A 20394-nucleotide genomic window follows, 5' to 3' on the forward strand; every position below is an offset into this window, starting at 1 on the left:
TTAATATCTGGAGTGAAGTCATAAAGGAAATTACTGCAGCTGCATTTAATTTTCATAAGGGTGAATATGATAAAATGAGGAACATGGTTAAAAAGAAGCTAAAAGGATCAGCTGAAAAGGTTAGGACTTTAAATCAGGTATGGACACTTTTAAAAAATACCATCTTGGAAGCCCAGACCAGATGCATTTAATGTATTTATAAAGGTAGAAACAAAACAACAGCCAGAATGGTTAAAAGGTGAAGTGAAAGAGATTATAGCAAAAAGAACATCTTTTAAAAATGGAAAAAGGACCCAAATGAAGAAAATAAGAAGCAACATAAGCAATGATAAATTAGATGCAAAGCATTGATAAAGAAGGCTAAAATAGAATATGAAGAGAAACTTGCCACAGAGGCAAAAATCACAGTAAGAACTTTTTCAGGCACATCAGAAGAAGAAAGCCTGGGAGGGAACCTGTGGGACCGTTAGATCATAAAGGAGCAAAAGGGGCACTCAAGAAATACAAGGCCATAGTGGAGACTGAATTAATTCTTTGTTTCAATCTTTATGGAAGAAAATGTAAGAAATCTACCTGTACTGGAAATGTTTTTGGGTGATGATGCAGAGGAACTGAAATAAATCTTGGTGAACCTGGAAGACGTACTGAGTCAAACTGACAAATTAAAGAGTAGTAAATCACCTGAACTGGATGACAAGCATTCAAGGGTACTAAAATAACTCAAACATGAAATTGCTGATCTGCTGTTAGTAATCTGTCATTAAAATCATCCGTAATACCTGAAGATTGAGGGTGGCCAATGTATTGCTGATTTTTAAAAAGGGTTCCAGGGTTTGATCCAGGAAATTACAGACCGGTAAGCCTGACGTCACTGACAAGTAAAACAGTGGAAACTATTATAAAAAATAAAATCATGGAACACATAAACAAACATGGTTTAATGGGACATAGTCGGCATGGTTTCAGCCAAGGGAAGTCTTGCCTAATCAATTTGTTTCATTTCTTTGAAGCCGTGAATAAATACGTGGATAAAGATGAGCTGGTTGATGTAGTGTATCTAGATTTTCAGAAAGTTTTTGACAAAGTTCCTCATGAGAGGGTGAATAGTAGAGTGCCGCAGGGATTCGTACTAGGACTGGTGCTATTTAACATATTTATAAATGATCTGGAAATTGGAATGACAAGTAAGGTGATTAAATTTGCAGACGACACAAAATTATTCATGGTTGTTAAAACACATGTGGACTGTGAAAAATTGCAGGAAGGCCTTAGGAAATTGGAAGAATGGGCATCCAAATGGCAGATGGAATTTAATATGAACAAATGCAAAGTGATGCACATTGGGAAGAATAATCCAAATCACTATAATGCGTCTGTATTGCTCCATGGTGTGATCTCACCTTCAGAACTGCATTCAATTCTGGTTGCTGGATCTCAAAAAAGATAGCGGAATTAGAAAAGGTGCAAAGAAGAGCGATCAAAATTATAAAGGGGATGGAACTCCTCTCATATGTAACATAGTAGATGACGGCAGAAAAAGACCTGCACGGTCCATCTAGTCTGCCCACGATAAACTCATATGTGTATACCTTACCTTGATTTGTACCTGTCCTTTTCAGGGCACAGACCGTATAAGTCTGTCCAGCAGTATTTCCCGCCTCCCAACCACCAGTCCCGCCTCCCATCACCGGCTCCGGCACAGACCCCGTACAAGTCTGCCCTCCCCTATCCTAGCCTCTCAACCACCAACCCCTCTTCACCCCGCCACCCAATTTCAGCTAAGCTTCTGTGGATCCATTCCTTCTGCACAGGATTCCTTTATGCCTATCCCACGCATGTTTGAATCCTGTGCAGAAGGAATGGATCCACAAAAGAAAGGCTAAAGAGGTTAGGGCTCTTCAACTTGGAAAAGAGACAGCTGAGGGGAGATATGACTGAGGCGTACAAAATCCTGAGTGATGTAGAATGAGTAAAAGTGAATCGATTTTTTACTTTTTCAAAAAGTACACAGACTGGGAGACACACAATGAAGTTACACAAATAATACTTTTTTTTTAAAAATTTACTTTTGATGCAGATGACAAGGATGTGTGTAAAAAATGGATACATTTGCCTATATCCCTCTGGGGCAGGATTCAGCTAGTAAAGATGATTCTCCTAACTAAGTGGATGTATCCTCTTCAGCAACCTTCCGATATTGTTAGAACACAAGGATGTAAATACTTGGAATAAACATGTCAGTCGATTTTTGTGGGATGGAAGGAAACAGAGGATGACTTTTAAATATTTACCACTAGGGAGGGGAGATGGTGGCCTAGGATTACCAGACACATGAGCTTATGCCATTGCCAGTGTTTCGTTATGCTCGTGGACTGGCTTTTTTTCTATCTTTCTTTGGAGGGCTCACTAGGGGGTCACTTTGTCCCATCTGATTCATGTAGGGGCCTTCAAGCTTCCCTGAAAGCTTGATGGGTCTATGCTTCTCCATCTGATATGACAAACTTGGAGCGCTCTTCGAAAGTTATCGGTTTCATACCCATTGCTCTCGATTGTGGGTAATGGTAATTTTGAGCCCAGAATGACTGGCAAGGTATATGAAAGGTGGGAAATTAAAGGATTATCTAAAGTTTCTAATATATTGGAAGATGATAAACCCACTTGTCTGATGAAGAGTTAAAAGAAACTTATGATATTAGCCCTATTCATTAGTATCAGTTGCACCACCATGTACACTGTCTGTTAACGCAACAGGAAACATTTTGAGGAAAATCCCTTTGAAGAGTGTTGACCCTTGCCTGCAGTAACAAAGGGCCTTGCGGGTTGTTACTTTGAGAGCTTGAAGAAGGTTCTGCGGACCTATCCTTATGAGGAGGTAGTGAGCAGATGGTCCCAAGATTTTGGAGATTATTCCCTGGATCTTATTCAGTTTAAAAAGCAGGTTCCTGTTGGATAGGTGTTAAGTATCGGGAACTACATTACAAGTTTTTATTATTCATGTATATCCATCCTCATAGAGCATAGACTATGGGTTATACAACCATAGGGGCATGTTTAAAATGTTCTGCTCCAAATGCCTCCTATAAACATTGTGTGTGGGAGTATCCTTAAATATAGACTTTTTGGACAGCTCTCTGGACCCATTTGGGTACTATGTGTGGCTGTTATTCGCCAGTGCTCCCCCATAGATCTCTCCTGGATTTGATGGATGACGTGGCATTTTCAGTAATCCTTTTGTGTAGTCAGGACCTCTACCAAATCATATGCATATACAGTGCAATCCGCTTAAGTGCAAGGGTCCAGGACCAAAGAAATGCATGCAGTTAACCAGAGCGTGCACTTAACCGTTGTGACCCAAAGAAGCTTGACATCTGATAAACATATGTACAGTATTGTTTATTATACGTACAGTATACAGTCTCCATTAACTGACGTTAGACTTACTTGAAGAATTGGCTATTATGCCCTGACCCATAGGTTGGATCAGAGAGGTAGTGTTTGGTGGAAGGAAGACCACCTTGACGTTAGACAGCCTGACATCATCACTGTGTGCGGCACAATTATCACAAAGCAACAAAATCTGATGCTTTTGTGCCCGCATTCTAGTGTCTGACTTCTTTACCACTGCTTCCAAATTTCCCCAGTCATCCATGAATTTGCGTTAGCCTCATATGACACAGGAAGTCACTTAACTTTCTTGAAGCAACGGGGCTGTTTGCTTTTTCCAATGACGAGGGGTTCCAACTTCTCACTCCCATCCATATTGCAGCAAAGTAGGATCGTCAGTCCATCCTTCGACGTTTTACCTCCAGTAGTTTCGGCATGTTTGAATGCAAGTGTTCCATTAGGAATCGCTCGCCAGTAGAGACCGTTTTCGTCAGCATTGAAAATGTCATGAGGTGCAAACTCGTTCAAGATGGTAGGAAGAACTGAAACAACCCAATTTTCACCACCAAAGTCATCAGCATCTTGTTTCTCACCATGCTGTTTCTTGAATTTTATGTTGTTCCTCTCCTTCCATCTTTCCAACCATCAAACAGTGGCTTTGAAATCAGTTAGTCCAAGACTTTCAGCTAGCTGGTTAGCTTTCTCCATAAGCAGTGGACCACTGACAGGAAACTGTCTGCTCCTGACTCGAGAAAACCACCGAAGAGCATCTTCTACCTCCTCAGCTTTTCCCGCCCGTTTTCGTTTCCGTTGTGGATTTGTATTGTTTGGCCAGTCTTCCAGAAGCTGGTCTTTCTGCTTCAAGACACGTGAAATTTGACTGGAATTGACACCATATTCTTTAGCAATAGATGCTTGACTTTGTTTGTTTTCTAATTTTTTAAAGAACTTCTATTCGTTCAGCCAATGTTAATGTCTTACAGTTCCGTCGCGACGACGACCCCAGTGTACACTCTAACAACATTCTTTCACTTATTCTGCCTATGGCAGTTAAAGGGGCGGTAAATTTGAAATCTCGTTGGTTGTCATGTGCCAATCGGCTTCCATATTCCATGCATGCGCTTATGCAGAGTCTTCTCTGCAGAGGAGCAGTCTTAAACCATGCATATAAGCGAATCTTGCACTTATCAGTGGTGCGCTAAACCGAAGTTTGTCCCCATAGAAACTGTTGGTACCAAAACGGGACCGAAGTACGGCATGTAGTTAAACAGAGCATGCACTTATCCGATGTGCACTTAAATGGAGTGCACTGTATTTTGTAAAGTTTAGCCGTGAAACCATCAGGCCCAGGTAACTTGTTAATGTTAATTATAATTATTTATTTATTGCATTTGTACCCCACATTTTCCCACCTTTTTGCAGGCTCAATGTGGCTTACAGAGTGTTGTTATGATGTAGTCATGACATGATCTTAAATACAATCGATAATAGGCTGAAGGTAGATGAGGATTTAGATGGAAAGGTCCGTTTAGATGTTAATTATACATCCCATCAACACCTTAAAATAGGTTTGGAGTGGATTACAATTCAAAATAAAACCAGTCTACAAAACTGGGAACTCACAATATAATAAAATAAAAAAGATTAATATAAAATAAAAAATAGAACACCAGCGTAACCAGAAACTAACTAAAAAGATTTGTTTTTAAAAAGCTTAAGAAAAGCTAACAGCATGATTCAGATTTCACCAAAGCTGGTAGAAGATTCCAAATTTTTATTTATTTATTGCATTTGTATCCCACATTTTCCAACCTCTTTGCAGGCGCAATGTGGCTTACAATACCTCATGAGTGATGGAAATATATTAGAAAATAGACATTTAGTGTTACAGAAAGATCTTGGGCAGCAAGATAATTATAAAACATAATATTTGAATAAACAAGCAGATATTGTTAGATAGTTCTGAATATATGTGTGTGTGTGTGTGTGGGGGGGGGGGGGGGTTGTGTATATTCACATTGGTTGGTCTTTGTAGTATGCCTTGTTAAAGTATAGCAAATTAATTAACAAAAAAAGTATGATTGAATAGCTCTCAGTTGTTTAATTTTAAAGAAACATCTTTTATATAAGTTCTTAACCTGAGAGTCAAAAGTCAGAGAGGAGTCCACTGAGACTCCTAGTACTTTGGTGGAATGTTCAATTTTAAGCGAATCGTTAATGTTCAGCAGCAGAGTATCAGGAATTATCCTTGTGCTGTTACCCAGCCATAATATTTTAGAGTTGGTAGTATTCAATTTTAACATATTAGATATATTTAGTTAAGGGAAATGGGACTTGATATACCGCCTTTCTGAGGGTTATTTTTTTTTTTGCAACTACATTCAAAGCGGTTTACATATATTCAGGTACTTATTTTGTACCAGGGGCAATGGAGGGTTAAGTGACTTGCCCAGAGTCACAAGGAGCTGCAGTGGGAATTGAACTCAGTTCCCCAGGATCAAAGTCCACTGCACTAACCACTAGGCTACTCCTCCATTATTATTAAGAAAAGATTCATCTTCAGTAGAATTAGCTGTCAGCAAGATAAAGATATAATCTGCATACAAAAGAATCAATTCACCCCCTCCTGCCATAATACTACCTAGTGACAACATAAAAAATGTTAAACAGCATAGGCGATAAAGAGGATCCTTGAGGGATTCTGCATATGGATTTCCATGACCGAAAAAAAAAGCCAGCTATGTTTTTAATCTGTCTTTGCAAATAGTGAATCGGCACTAAAGGGGAAACACCCTTCAAGTCACCATTGCATTTTGTGGGTAAAAGAATGATTGCGCAATGCCATAACAGTTCCCTCTTAACTTTTACATGCTGCCTTCAGAAGAATGATCGGGAGAAAGAATTGGTTCTACTACAGAGGGCCCACCAGCAGCAGCAAGCTGTTCTGAAGAAACATGAGGAGAAACTGAGCAAGACCAAGGCTCTGGAAGAAACCATTCAGTAGCAGGAGAAGGTGAGGGTAACATTAAAGAAGATCATCAGACTCAAAGGTACCATATTGTTGCTGTATATTGCCATGAGATGGATTTAGGTTCATATACCAGGCCTGACTTCTACTGTATGGACCAACCAGGGCAGGCAGTTCTTTGGAGGCAGTGTTCTCCGTCATTGACAACTACTGGCTGGCTCATTTTAACAAATGTATGGACTCTACTGCCTGTAAGATAGGTACATTCTGTCTAATATTCAGCGCTATTTAACCGGCCGGGAACAGGTCCTGGCCAGTTAAATAGCACTTAACCAGCTATATTCAGTGAGAGACAGCCGGCTGTTTCCCACTGAGTATCACCGGTTAGGACTTAGTAGATCATGCTCTAATTGTCTAGATGAACATTGACTAACAAGCATATTTTCAAAACACTTTGGAAGGCTAAGTTCCATAGGTTTCTATGGAACTTTGGGAGGCTAAGTGCTTTGAAAATGAGCCTGTAAGTCTCTATATCTTCCTCTTTTAAATGCCCTATCTTCTTATTATTATCATTTACTTGTTTTTCTCATTGCTATTTGCATTTGACTGTCCATCCTATTAATTTACCTCAAATTGCTCTTTTAACGCAACCCAGACTAAAAGGTTTCCACTGACCCTTCTTAAACTGCCACATTGTCAGTGACCAAGTGACAGATCCAATATTTATATCTACCACTGATTGTTTGGTCTCATGGGCTGGCAGAAAGAGATCAATTCTCAAGTAGCTATTATGGGATTTTGAAAAGAAGGTATAATCTGTGTCCCTCCCATGGAGCTGTCTCCAGCTATTAGTAAACGTGTATGCTGCCAACATTTCTTTTAGCGTCTGTCTCATTCCCCTTCAAGCTGAGTTCCCCTTTTGCTTACAATCAATAGCAGAATTTACCACTTAAGTTATGATTCCCCCAGGTGATAAAGATGCTATATTCTAGGACAGGGTATAAAAAAAGTTGATCATTGTGTGTTTGGGGCACAGATACTCAATAATCATATGGTTATCCACCAACTCTGACCCACTCTGAGCATCCTCCCCTGTCTCTGCTTATTTCTAATATTTGTACTTAAATATGGCAAAACATCAAAATAGCTAACCCTCCTTTATCGGGCTCCTGCATATTAGATGTGCAAATGACCAGGGGGAAGTGTTTGTGTTGCAATGCTTCTCATCCCTCTTTCTGAGATGGTCTCTTACACATAGACAACGTTCACTTTTACTGCCTCTAGCTCCTATTTAAGCTCACAATTTTGATACACATCTTTTTGCATAAACATTCATCGATATCCCGTGCTGATCAACTCTAAATGTACTTATCTACCCCCATTAAGTTTTACTCCCCATGCAACTCACAATGGAGTCACACATGTTATCCATTCATTACAGCATCTTCAGCAGGTCAACCCTCCCTCCCCACCCTTCCTCCCATTCATGCAGCCTGCTCTCTCCACTATGCAGGCCAGCCATCCCAAAAGGATTGAAATCACCAACCCCATAGGCTCCCCTATAATTTCAAACATTAAGAACAACCACAGCTCTCCACCCACACACATCTCATCTTGCGCTAAATCACTACCGATACAGCCACCACTAGATTATCCAGTGTGGCCCATAAAAGCTCTACTATATTTATGGCACACTGTATCCTGACAGTACTTTTTAAGTTGATGCTTCCTGGTCATTTTTAAGTTGATGCTTCATGGTCATTAGTGGCATCTTCAGTTCTCTGGTGCAGTCCTTTGCCACCTTTGGCCACCTGCTACCATTAGGATGATCCCACTACTGCACTGGAATTGGTAGCTCTTCTCCATTCAGGGTATCAGAGAACCCTGCCTATTTTTGCACTGTCCATGCCTCTGGTATATCAACGCAATTCTTAAGGTAGTTCCTTCTATAGTAGAAGCCAGGCCAAATGGAAAGGTTCACCTGTTGCACACTTGCTTAGACCACTAGCTTGTGAGTGGCCTTTTGAAACTCTCTTCATTGCTGTACAGTAGCTAGTACTAGGTCTGAAAACAATTCCAATTTATTGCCTTCCTCCTGGTTTCTTAGCTTGTGTAAGTGTTCTATCTTTTATGGTAAATTCATAATAATAAGCAATAATGTCACTCAGATAATTTGGTCTGGATGAGCCAAATGAATAGTGCAGTGTTTCAATCTTAATTTCAGTATTGGCCACCTGGTTCTCTCCTTGTGCCAGTAGGGGTCTAATGAGCTTCTCTACCACTACTACATGGTTTCCATATTCCAGGTACTCAGGCAAGCATCTCCATTTGATACTGTACCTCCTAGAGCAATTTTCTAAGTCCGTGACCTTCTAAGATCTACTTTCTCTTTTTCCAGATTTCCACAACCTTTTGTACTTCTGTTATGGCTTTGTTGTATTTCTTGATACATTCCTCCACCTCGTTCATGCACCCTCCAATCTGTGCTATGTCAGCCCATGGCTCAGATGCCAGGCATTTTAAATCTCCCTTCAGCTCAGCAATATCATGTTTGATGTCACTCAGCCAGTTTTTAAGCTCCCACTTGAGCAAACCATCTCCTCAATTGGCCCCAACTTCTGCCATCCTCAAAATCAACATCAGTATGATCCCAGACGTAACTATGTTTTCCATTCCTGATACTCCTTGCTCAGTACCCTGAAACAAACTCCCAGAGGCCCACCATTTTTTATTCATTATTTTTCAGCGATGTGCCTTTCCCAAATGGGGGCTTTGTATAATTCACAAGAACCAAGCTTTTCTTAATGGGGTTGCTGGAGCTTCAGTCCCATTTTGCTATCAAGGTCAGTGATGTCATTGAAAGCCATCTTAATCTCTCTTTCCTACCTACATGTTGCTCTAACACACTATAGAGCTGCTTACAGAATACAATTATGGTGCTTGGTTAATAAAAGCGATCATGAATCAGGGTAGTGGAGTGCCTCTTTTGTTGCTGGGGTCACGCTCTGCCCTCCCACCCTCCCAAGCTCCACATTAACCTTCACCTCCACCTCTCACCACTGATTTTAATGTCATTTTTTGTCTTCTATACTGGGATCACAACCTTTTCCTTCTCTACCCACCCAGTCCAGCATCTCCTTTTTTCCTCCCCCTCCCTCTCCTCCTGTATCCAGCATCTCCACCTTTTTCCTTCTTCTTACTGAGCCTGCTGTTGCCACCACCACCCTCCCCCTTCCAGAGGTGAAGAGCACAGTGGATTCAGTGCCGCTGTGTGGCTTAGAAAAACAGGCCCATGCTCAGACACTGTTACACCCCCCTCCCCCCCGCTTTCTCTCAGGTGGTTGGGATAGGATGTAGTGTGACAGTGTCTGAGCAAGGAAATTAAATAATAAAACACACCTTGATTCTCTCATACTGAAAAACTGATGCATGATTTTCCAGCTTATCATAGATGTGTGGTGTCAGCAACTTGGCAATTTCAGATCTCATACGGTGCTAAAAAAGAAAGAAATCATAAGACAAAATCAGGTACAGATTATACATGTTCTGAATTGAACAGCTCAATAATTTAATAGTTTCATTTTTGTTTTAGTGCAATAACAAAGATGTATGGAAACAGACACACAAGAGTCAACAAAGTTAGAAAGAGGGCACCTGAGAGGAGCTTGAAGAGAGAAAGGGATCAAAATCTCCCCTTTCCCCCACCAAATGGCCTCACCATGACAAGCCTAGAAACGTGGTGGGTATAGGCACCCAGTTTCAGAGTCTTGGGGAGGCTAAGCCTCCCCAGCCCAGCTTTGACCTGCTTCCCCTGACTTCTCGAATTCAGCAGGGCAGCCAAAAACAACAAAATTGAACTTTTCTCTCCCTGCTGGGGGGCGCCCCGCCACCCCCCCCCCCCCCCCCCCCCCCCCCCCATTTCTTTTTTTTTACCGGCTCCAGCTGTCTGCTTGACTTGATAGGCTCCTTCCCCAGCGGTTACGGCTCTGCCGGAAGTTGAACTAACATCTCACCCAGAGGCTGCCGCAGTCAGTCTTGCGCCTTGGCGTCCACGTACAGTCAGCTGACTAAAATACTATCATGCACGTTACGTGTTCAGTATTAGATCAGGTGGGAGCACATCATCGAGGAGGTAATCGTAAACTCATTTTATTAAGAAGGGAGGCAAGGTGGATTTTTGAACTCGATACCTTGGAACCTAATGGGCTGAACAATGCCATTGATTGGCACAATTTCTACTAACACCTGACACGTAACGTGCATGATAGTATTTTAGTCAGCTGACTGTACGTGGACGCCAAGGCGCCATCTTGAAGCATTGCAGACGTCCGGTTGATAGTATGTTTGACCGTGGTGTGATCTTTAGGTGTGCAATTATTATATTATTTTCTTTCACATTATTGTAAGCCCCGCCCCCTCCTGAAAATTTAACCTCCGAACAAGGAAGTCTGAGTGCCTCTTTAATGTAGTCGAGCCAGGCACTCAGGAAATTTCTCAGGAACAGAGGGAGCAACACAAAAAAAAAATATCAGATCAAGATGGAAATGTTTTTTTTTAAGAGAATTTTTATTTAAACAAAAAAAACTTCAGCTCAAATAATAAGAATTCACTAATGACTCTATTCACAGAAACATTCTAACACCTAAAATTCTGTGTTTAAATTTCCTAATACCCCCTATTTTCAATTACCTAATAAAAAAACATTCACAAGGTTTAACAACAGAAAATTCTAACGTTTGTTTTCTATTCCCTCCCCAGGTTTCTTTGTCCAGAAAAATATCAATATCAGATAAGTATCTCTTCAATTAACTCCTAAACCAAACATGCATGCAATTAAATTAGCTTAGTAATGGTGTACTGTCAAGAATTGATCCTTTGTTTATTTTTCTTTCCAGGTTCCTCTTCAGACGGATCTCAGGTAAGTATATATTCTACAATTCTGTCCTCTTCATTCTCTCTTACTTTTGTGATACTCAAAAGGATACTTTTTCTAAGTTTGACTGTGTCAGCTTTCTTTCTTTTCTTTCTCCGTGGACGGTGGGTACCATTTGATGAGTTGTCACGTTGATCCCTGGCCAGGGACTGTACCTACTATCCTAAGCTTTTAATTAAATCAATAATAGAAAACCCTAATCCCTGACTGATAGGCAATAACCCATTTTCATCAAACTTTAAACACTTTCCTAACTAGCTGTCCCTTTAAAAAAAAAACATATAATTGAGTTTCCCTATTCTGTCCCTCCCACCATTACTTTAAAAAAAACATTAAGTGAATGTGAAGCTCTACCTTGAATCACTGGAAGCATAGACTTCTTTAAAAGTAAAATTGCTTCCAATTTTTCTATACCTCTGTCCCCTCAATATAGTGCACAAATACCTTTTTCTTCAAAGAATTGTGTTCCACAATTCTAATGAAACTTCTCACCTTAAATACTCCTTATCAAATTAAACAGACTTGATAAAGCATTGGTACTTTAATCCTATCAGCACTTATGTTAATATATGAAATAAGCACTTTATCAAACTAAAATCCTGCTTTGTCAGTTTATAACTAACATTATTACACTAACAGGATTTAGATACAACTCATATTTTGTTTTCTCAAACTGTCAGGTAACCCAGTCTCTCACTAAAGCCCTTTATCCGCGTCTGGCTTTTTTAAATTAAGTTAATACTAACAGGCACTCACTTCACATTCAACCATTACCTTCCCAACCCTCTCAAATCTGTTTTTTTTTTTACAGATTTTCACTAAAGCTAGAGACAGACAGCTAACATATGTCTGCTCTGCTCTATCCTTACCTCCCAACTGCCTAACAGTAACATTTGGAACTCTGTCTATGTCATACATAGCACAAGCCCAGCACAAGCCTTTGCACTGCTCACTGTCTCCACATCAGATCCAGAAGGAGCCAGGTAATTTTTTTAAACTTTAACCCATAGGGTTACATTCGGGCTAGCCAAGAAAAAAAATGTACGTAGTAAACATTTTTTTTATCATTAACTAAACATTTTTTCATTTCACTAACTTTGTATCATCCCAATTCATCTTCAACCTTCAACTATTTCTTTTCAATTTTCTTTTCTTAATCCCTAAATTTATCAGTCATTACATAATGTAATGTTCTGACAAAAATCTAGGAACTCTCCCTTTTGTTTCTCTCTTAGAAACCCGCATACCTAAATTATCATTTGTCTCACTTTCACCCTCCTCTGTTTCAAAATTATAAGCCACAGGTTCTTGAGTGATTATAAGCCATTTTGTTTCAGTATCCTTGGGTTTAATCTCACTCAACATTTGAGATAATTGTTCAATTACTGGAGAGTTTTCATCATTCTTGGAAATGTTTGTACCATCAGTTAAATCTCGGATATTTTCAGTGATATCCCAATTCACTAGTTTTAACTGATTCCTGTGCAGAATCTTTTCTTTTCCATCTCGCGTTTGCACTTTATATACATTCTCCCCACTTCCCAATCTTCCCATCACTACGTAAGGTTCTTTCTCCCATAAGTTTTGCAACTTATGGCGACCCCCAAAATTCTGTCTCCTGATTAGCACCCACACACCAGGTTCCAGTATCTGTCCGCAGGCATGCTGATCGTATGCTCTTTTCACTTTCGATCCATTATATTCAGAAGACTCTCTAGCCAGGTCACAAGCAACTTCTAACTTCTCTTCAATTTCTTTATTGTTTTCTCCCACTGTAGCTGGTTCCGTGGTGGTTTCTTCCACCTCAGTCCCGGCCCCTGGGGTCTCTAGCTTCGCTTTATCCCCTGCTGCAGCAGCTGTTCCTGGACTGCCTTCTGTGCTCCCTTCAGAGTTTTCAGCCCCCTTTTCATCAGCTTTTGCTTCATCTTTCTCCTCATCGCTGCTGAATTCACCTTCACTGCTCTCGCTGCTTGCCTCCTTCTCTTCTTCTTTCTCCTTTGCTTCTTTTTCTTCAGTTTTTACCCCAGTTTCCCCTTCCTTATCAGCACTAGGCGCCCTTCCTTCTGTCTCCTTTTCACCATCCTTCCCATCACTCTTTGGGGTCCCCACCTCACCATACTCAGTGCTGAGGTGTCCTTCTTCCTTTTTTCTTACTACTGGGGGTCTCTGCCCCATCCTTCTCATTGCCAGCGGTCACCATCCTAGTGCATGCGATCATTCCCCTCACATTGTGACATTGGCCCTTAAAACTTTTCTCAGATAACGGTGGAATGATATGCTTCTCATTGCCCATCATCTTGATGAACCCTAGTCTTCTTGAAGGGTCATGTTCTTCAAATTTTCTCTTCTGGGTAATATCATGCCAAATGCGTGTAACCCCAGTATGCTTTGTTTCAGGCGATAGCTGTGACAGATCTCTAAACAACCCTTCCAGGAACTGTAACACATTCATTCCTAAAATGCCCGGGATACAATTTTTCTCAGTTTTGCTAGTATTCAAATTATCACGTACTATAAAAATGCAACAGGATGGTACTTTCTGACCCAGACATTCCGCAGTGGTCTCAATACACCCCAACACCGGTAAGTCTGTACCGTTTGCCGCAGTTAAAGTGATCCAACTCGCGTCTTGTAATTGGTTCATGTTGTCAAAATACTTATAAAAGTGGCTTGCCACGATGGTGGTGACATCTGATCCGGTGTCTACAATGCATTGCGTCTTGATTCCTCCAAAGGACACTGTTAAGATCGGACTACTTCCGATTGCTCTGTCCTTGAAACTTTCCCGACTGGTTTCTGAATTCTTCTCTTGCACACTCTGCACTCTTACAGTGGGTATCTGTGCTTCCCCCTCATGTGCGGATTTCACTAGTGCTTTCCCTTTTCTTTCAAAATTAGAAACACCAGCACTTGTGGATGGCCGATTGTTCTCCTCTGAATTTCCAGCTTGTGGCCCAGATGTCACTCTCCGCTCACTTTGGCAAAATCTGGCTATGTGTCCGGGTTCCTGGCATCTGTAACAAACTAAAAGCCCTCGGTCATCCCGTAGAGGTGTTCTCCGATTAGCACCTCCATATGGTGTCGTCCTTTCTCTTCTTGTATCATCAGGACGACTTATGGTCTCTCTTCTCTGCCATTCTAATATTTCATCCTGCTTCCTCCCCATCTGCCCCAGCAGTTTTGTAATCTCAGATAGTGCGGTCACCAGCCCTTCCGTTTCTGTGGAGACGGGACGCTCTGAAACTTCGCTCTGTCCCCTTTGAAGAATCCTTACTCGGGAAACCCCTGGCTCAGGTATCCGCTCTTCCTCAGACCAACGGATGGCAGCTTGCATCAGGTCTGTAAACCGTATTCCAGGATTGTCTTCCCACCTTCTGGTCATCTCTCTTCTCAGTGACACATCTTTAAGGCCTAACAGAAATTGCTCCTTCAGGACATTCTCTGGCTGACTCACTCGAGAACTATCCCGAGCTCTGATCATCTCTAGCTTCTCTTGAAGTTGGTATGCGAATGCCCGGATAGTCTCCCTATCACCTTGTCGCCTGTCATAAAACTCCTTTACCCGTATCCCCAGAGGGACTTTGTCTCCATACACTTGGGTAAGTAATTCATAGACGTCCTCGACTGTTTGGTCTCTTTCTCTTGCCATATACTTCACTGTGTCTTTAGCCTGACCCTTGATGTGATCTTTTAAAATCTCCAGTTGGTCCTCTGATGGCACTCTCAGGATCTTTAAGGCTGATTTGGCCGTCACAATCCATTCTTCTACCGGGATGTCACCTGTGCGGGTGGGAAACCCGTAAAAATCTGGAATATTCTTCTCCTTTTGAAGTACCACTGTAGTGGTCTGCTGCTGGCTTGGTTCACCTCGTCCCCGTCCTTCCATTGAGTTCCTCAATTCGTCAATCTGACGCTGTAGTTCCTCCATGTTCTTCTCTGGACCTGATATGTGGGCCCCAATAAGCAAACAAAATTTCCCTCCCCACACAACAGTTGCCCCAACCGTTCAAATTTTACTTTTCACCAGAGATGAACAATTGCCTTTACATGAATTGCTTAAAAACAGTAAATACCTTTTTACCATACATACACATATATTCCTGCCCCTCTGTTTCACTTTGTTGATAAAGTGAAGGCACTATCCTGCCGACTACGCCATTTTGTGTAAGCCCCGCCCCTCCTGAGAAGGAAGTCTGAGTGCCTCTTTAATGTAGTTGAGCCAGGCACTCAGGAAAGTTTCTCAGGAACAGAGGGAGCAACACAAAAAAAAAATATCAGATCAAGATGGAAATGTTTTTTTTTAAGAGAATTTTTATTTAAACAAAAAAAACTTCAGCTCAAATAATAAGAATTCACTAATGACTCTATTCACAGAAACATTCTAACACCTAAAATTCTGTGTTTAAATTTCCTAATACCCCCTATTTTCAATTACCTAATAAAAAAACATTCACAAGGTTTAACAACAGAAAATTCTAACGTTTGTTTTCTATTCCCTCCCCAGGTTTCTTTGTCCAGAAAAATATCAATATCAGATAAGTATCTCTTCAATTAACTCCTAAACCAAACATGCATGCAATTAAATTAGCTTAGTAATGGTGTACTGTCAAGAATTGATCCTTTGTTTATTTTTCTTTCCAGGTTCCTCTTCAGACGGATCTCAGGTAAGTATATATTCTACAATTCTGTCCTCTTCATTCTCTCTTACTTTTGTGATACTCAAAAGGATACTTTTTCTAAGTTTGACTGTGTCAGCTTTCTTTCTTTTCTTTCTCCGTGGACGGTGGGTACCATTTGATGAGTTGTCACGTTGATCCCTGGCCAGGGACTGTACCTACTATCCTAAGCTTTTAATTAAATCAATAATAGAAAACCCTAATCCCTGACTGATAGGCAATAACCCATTTTCATCAAACTTTAAACACTTTCCTAACTAGCTGTCCCTTTCAAAAAAAAACATATAATTGAGTTTCCCTATTCTGTCCCTCCCACCATTACTTTAAAAAAACCATTAAGTGAATGTGAAGCTCTACCTTGAATCACTGGAAGCATAGACTTCTTTAAAAGTAAAATTGCTTCCAATTTTTCTATACCTCTGTCCCCTCAATATAGTGCACAAATACCTTTTTCTTCAAAGAATTGTGTTCCACAATTCTAATGAAACTTCTCACCTTAAATACTCCTTATCAAATTAAACAGACTTGATAAAGCATTGGTACTTTAATCCTATCAGCACTTATGTTAATATATGAAATAAGCACTTTATCAAACTAAAATCCTGCTTTGTCAGTTTATAACTAACATTATTACACTAACAGGATTTAGATACAACTCATATTTTGTTTTCTCAAACTGTCAGGTAACCCAGTCTCTCACTAAAGCCCTTTATCCGCGTCTGGCTTTTTTAAATGCCAGGTAATTTTTTTAAACTTTAACCCATAGGGTTACATTATGATTTTTGTTCACTTTAGATTTTCAGCATATTCCAAAGCACTTCGTTCCTGAAGAAGCCATGTTTCTAGGCGAAACGGGTTCCCGTAGAACGGACAGTGATGAGTGCCTGGTCCCAACACATTTAAAAGCTAAGTGTTACTTCTTCTGATATGCTGTTGCGATAATTTTTGAAAGTATTTGAAAGATTTAGAACTTATTGAAAAAATTCATTCTATCTATGAATCAATTGAAAGAAATCCATTTTGCTTAGTAACTACATATATTGAGGCGATTAAAAATTCTTTTGAGCCCCTTTTCAAAATGGAGTTTTTTGGCCCAATGATCGAACTGTAGCGTGTGTTACAAGCCGATGTAAGATCATCTCTAACCACGCTCAAAACCTTCAGGCGACTGGCCTATGGTTTCTGAGGGCTTTTTTCTCCATTTTTTTCAAATAAGCACCAATTAGTCAATTTTTTGCCAGAGCGGTCCTTTTGGTATTAGGTTACTCTTTTTGCTCTAGCACACTGCTTTTGTTCAGTTGGATTGTATTTGCATAGATTCTAGCAGTATGTCACAGAATCCATGGTCTTCTGGCTTTAGCTTTTCCAATGATCGAGCAAAGGATTTACTCAGTCTCCCTTCAGAATTTGCCACCGATACATTCGCTTCAACCACTGAGAATGGTTGGAATGATATCACTCTAAAATATAAAAACATCATTAAAATTGAATTGAACAGCGGTCTATTAATTGAATACTGCAAGAGAGAAAAGATCCCTCGTGTTCTACGGATTAACAAAGCTCCTCAGTGTTATACGGAGGACAGTGACTTTGTTGACAAATGGAATGGTATACTAAATAAGTGTTCACTTGATTTGATGTTACTAATAATTGAAAAAAGCCAAATCAACTTGAACAATCTCAAAGCTGAATTGGACAATGACTTGGTCAAAATTAAGAACAATATTACACCAGTTGATTTTGACAAACAACATCTTCTCCTCAAGGAAAATATAGATAAATTCCGAGATAATGTCAAAAAATCAAAATTGAAAAAATTAACCAGGGATAGAAAACATAATTAACAACATCAAGAGGATCTAGTAATATATTATTTCTCATAACAAAATTGGGTATCACATCATGGATGTAAGACAAAACTTAGATAACTAAAAAATGCACATATAATAGACAATAATTAAAATTAAACAGATTAAGTGCAGTGGAGCAAATAACATTATACGTATCCAAAAGAAGTGTCAACAAATATATAAGAAAAAATAACATAAATATAAAAATTAAGATTTCTCAATATAACAACATATAAAGCAAGACATTTCCATTAAACGGTCTGTACATAATGAGAATATAAACACAAGTATTGAGTATATAGATCAAAGTGCCTTTTATTCATATTTAAAAAGATTTTTTAATCTACTCTCTTACACTATCTACATTAAAACAAATGCAGCAATAATGGCATGAGGATGTGCAGCGAGAAAATGTATTACCTTCTGACCAAATAGGTTGTCTATCTCTATTTCTACATCGGATGTATTAAATCTAAGAGAAAATGTAATGGAGTGTAAATTAAATAATAAAAAAGGAAAAGATAAAACGGTATTATGGACTGAGCAATCTAACTGGGGTCTGCCACCATGTTCAAGTTTCCCATTATCTCCCGTTGGAAGCTGGAGTACTGGTTACAGTGCTGAATTAATTGTTGGTAAAATCTTTGGTCATAGGTGTTGGGCCCATACACTGCCACTACTAATAAGTCCAGGCCCTGAAGCCACATGCGCACTAACACATAGCGGCCCTCAGGATCCTGTACTAATAGTTTCGTTTTTGCTGCCAGGCCTTTTCGCACTAAAATAGCTACTCCCCCATGTCTCCCTTCTGACGAAGCTGCATGCACCTCCCCCACCCAATCTCTGGCTAGTTTTGGTGCTCTTCTGCTGTGAGTTGTCTCTTGCAGACCGGCTACATCCGCCTTGTGTCTTTTAATTTCTGTTAAGATTTTGTTTCTTTTAATTGATGATGAGAAACCCCCCACGTTCCATGTAATGAATCTCGTTGTGTTAAGTTGGGTCATAATGTCGTGAAATTATTCTCCTTCTACAGTTAAACTTAACAATATGAGGTCTGGGCGACCAGCTCCACCCATTCCCCCTACTCTCCTTTCTACCTCTACTCCTTCCCCTCTGCTCACTAGTTCCATTAGCACCAGTTCCCAAAACATTCATAAGTGTGAATTCCTCCCCATCCTGACCCAATCCACCTGCTATACCTGCCCCTCCCCTCCCCTCCCCCATCCCTCCCTCCCCCCCCTCTTCTTCCTCTCTCCCCAATTGAACCCTTGTCTTTATCCATCTTCTAACAAGATAGATATTGAGATCACATACATTTTGCCAGGGACCTCCGCTCCCTATCAATAACAAATGTATTCAAACCTACTTTATAACCTAATCTGCTTTCAAACCAACAATAACAAACAACAATTTTATCGTTTCACTGACATCTTCAGTATACCTTCCACCTCACCACACATATCCCAATTCAGTCTGATGGCTTCTCAGCCAGAAGACTGTTCAGTATTTTAGCCACGCCAGCCTTCGCTTTCTCTGCGCATTCAAACGTTTGCCAATGTCCGTTCTGCATTACTTTCAATGTGGCTGGATATAATAACATACATCTGATATTTTTATCATACAGCTGCCGGCACAATGGTGTGAACTGTCGCCTTCTTGCTTACAAAGCATACGAGTAATCCTGAAAAATGTGCACCTTGTGGCCTTCATATTGCACAATGTCCCGCTTCGCTCTGTAACCACGTAAAATTTCCGCCTTATGAATATAATTGTGTAGCTTAATAAGCACTACTCTTGGAGCGGCGCGACCATCTTGCTTCTTGCCTACGCGGTGCGCCCGTTCAAGGCACAATGGTCCCGCGCTATCCGATAGGGCAAACTGTTTTTTTCAGCCAAGTTTCCATTATAGTTGAAAGGACCGCATCCCCGATCGTTTCTGGTATTCCAATGATCCTTAAATTAGATCTCCGGGAGCAGTTTTCGAGGTTGGCCACCTTTTCCAATAACATCTTCACCGCGTTGGTCATCTTGCCCCGCTCTTCCGCAGCCGATGGGCCTGCGTCTTCCAGAGACAAAACCCTCTGCTCCATATCTCCCGTCCGCTTCCCCAGATCAGCCAACAGGGTCTCAAATGCAGACAGCTGCTCTGACAATTTTCCAAACTTAGGCTCTAAAGCGGTTGTCACTGCCAGGGTTAACTGCTGCAGCTGCTCTGTCGAGAAGGCCTGCTTTTCTGGTTGCTGCTTCATCTCCATAATGCTGGTCTGTTTCAGTTTCTTTTTCTCCCGCTTAATTCCCCTCCCCACCATACTGCTCGGTGATGATTCCAAATATCTGTCCATTGAGCAGGGATTTACAGGAACAAAGAACTCAGTGGGAGCTAAAGTAGGCTAATTATAGCTGTTAAGGTGCCCGAAGGTCCCGGAGAGCAAAGAAGCCCGTCTTGCTCTCTCAAGGCATCACGTGATCTCAAAAGGCCTTGCCTATAATTCCCTGCGTGTTCAAGTGGCAGCCTTAGCATGTTTTCGAGGGAAGGTCGCTGGCCTCTCTCTGGCTGCTTGCCCGGATGTGGCACGGTTTCTC

General features: G+C 40.6%; 1 protein-coding gene across 1 annotated transcript in view; it reads right to left on the minus strand.

The window, feature by feature from the left end:
* The window catches only part of LOC115474434 (NFX1-type zinc finger-containing protein 1-like), a 303411-nt gene that overhangs the window by 31838 nt on the left and 251179 nt on the right, over window positions 1-20394 (minus strand). The window contains 1 exon segment of the mRNA XM_030209896.1: window positions 9752-9847. Coding sequence (XP_030065756.1) covers window positions 9752-9847 — 96 coding nt within the window.

The sequence above is a fragment of the Microcaecilia unicolor genome, chromosome 1 (genome assembly GCF_901765095.1).
Source record: "Microcaecilia unicolor chromosome 1, aMicUni1.1, whole genome shotgun sequence".
NCBI lineage: Eukaryota > Metazoa > Chordata > Amphibia > Gymnophiona > Siphonopidae > Microcaecilia > Microcaecilia unicolor.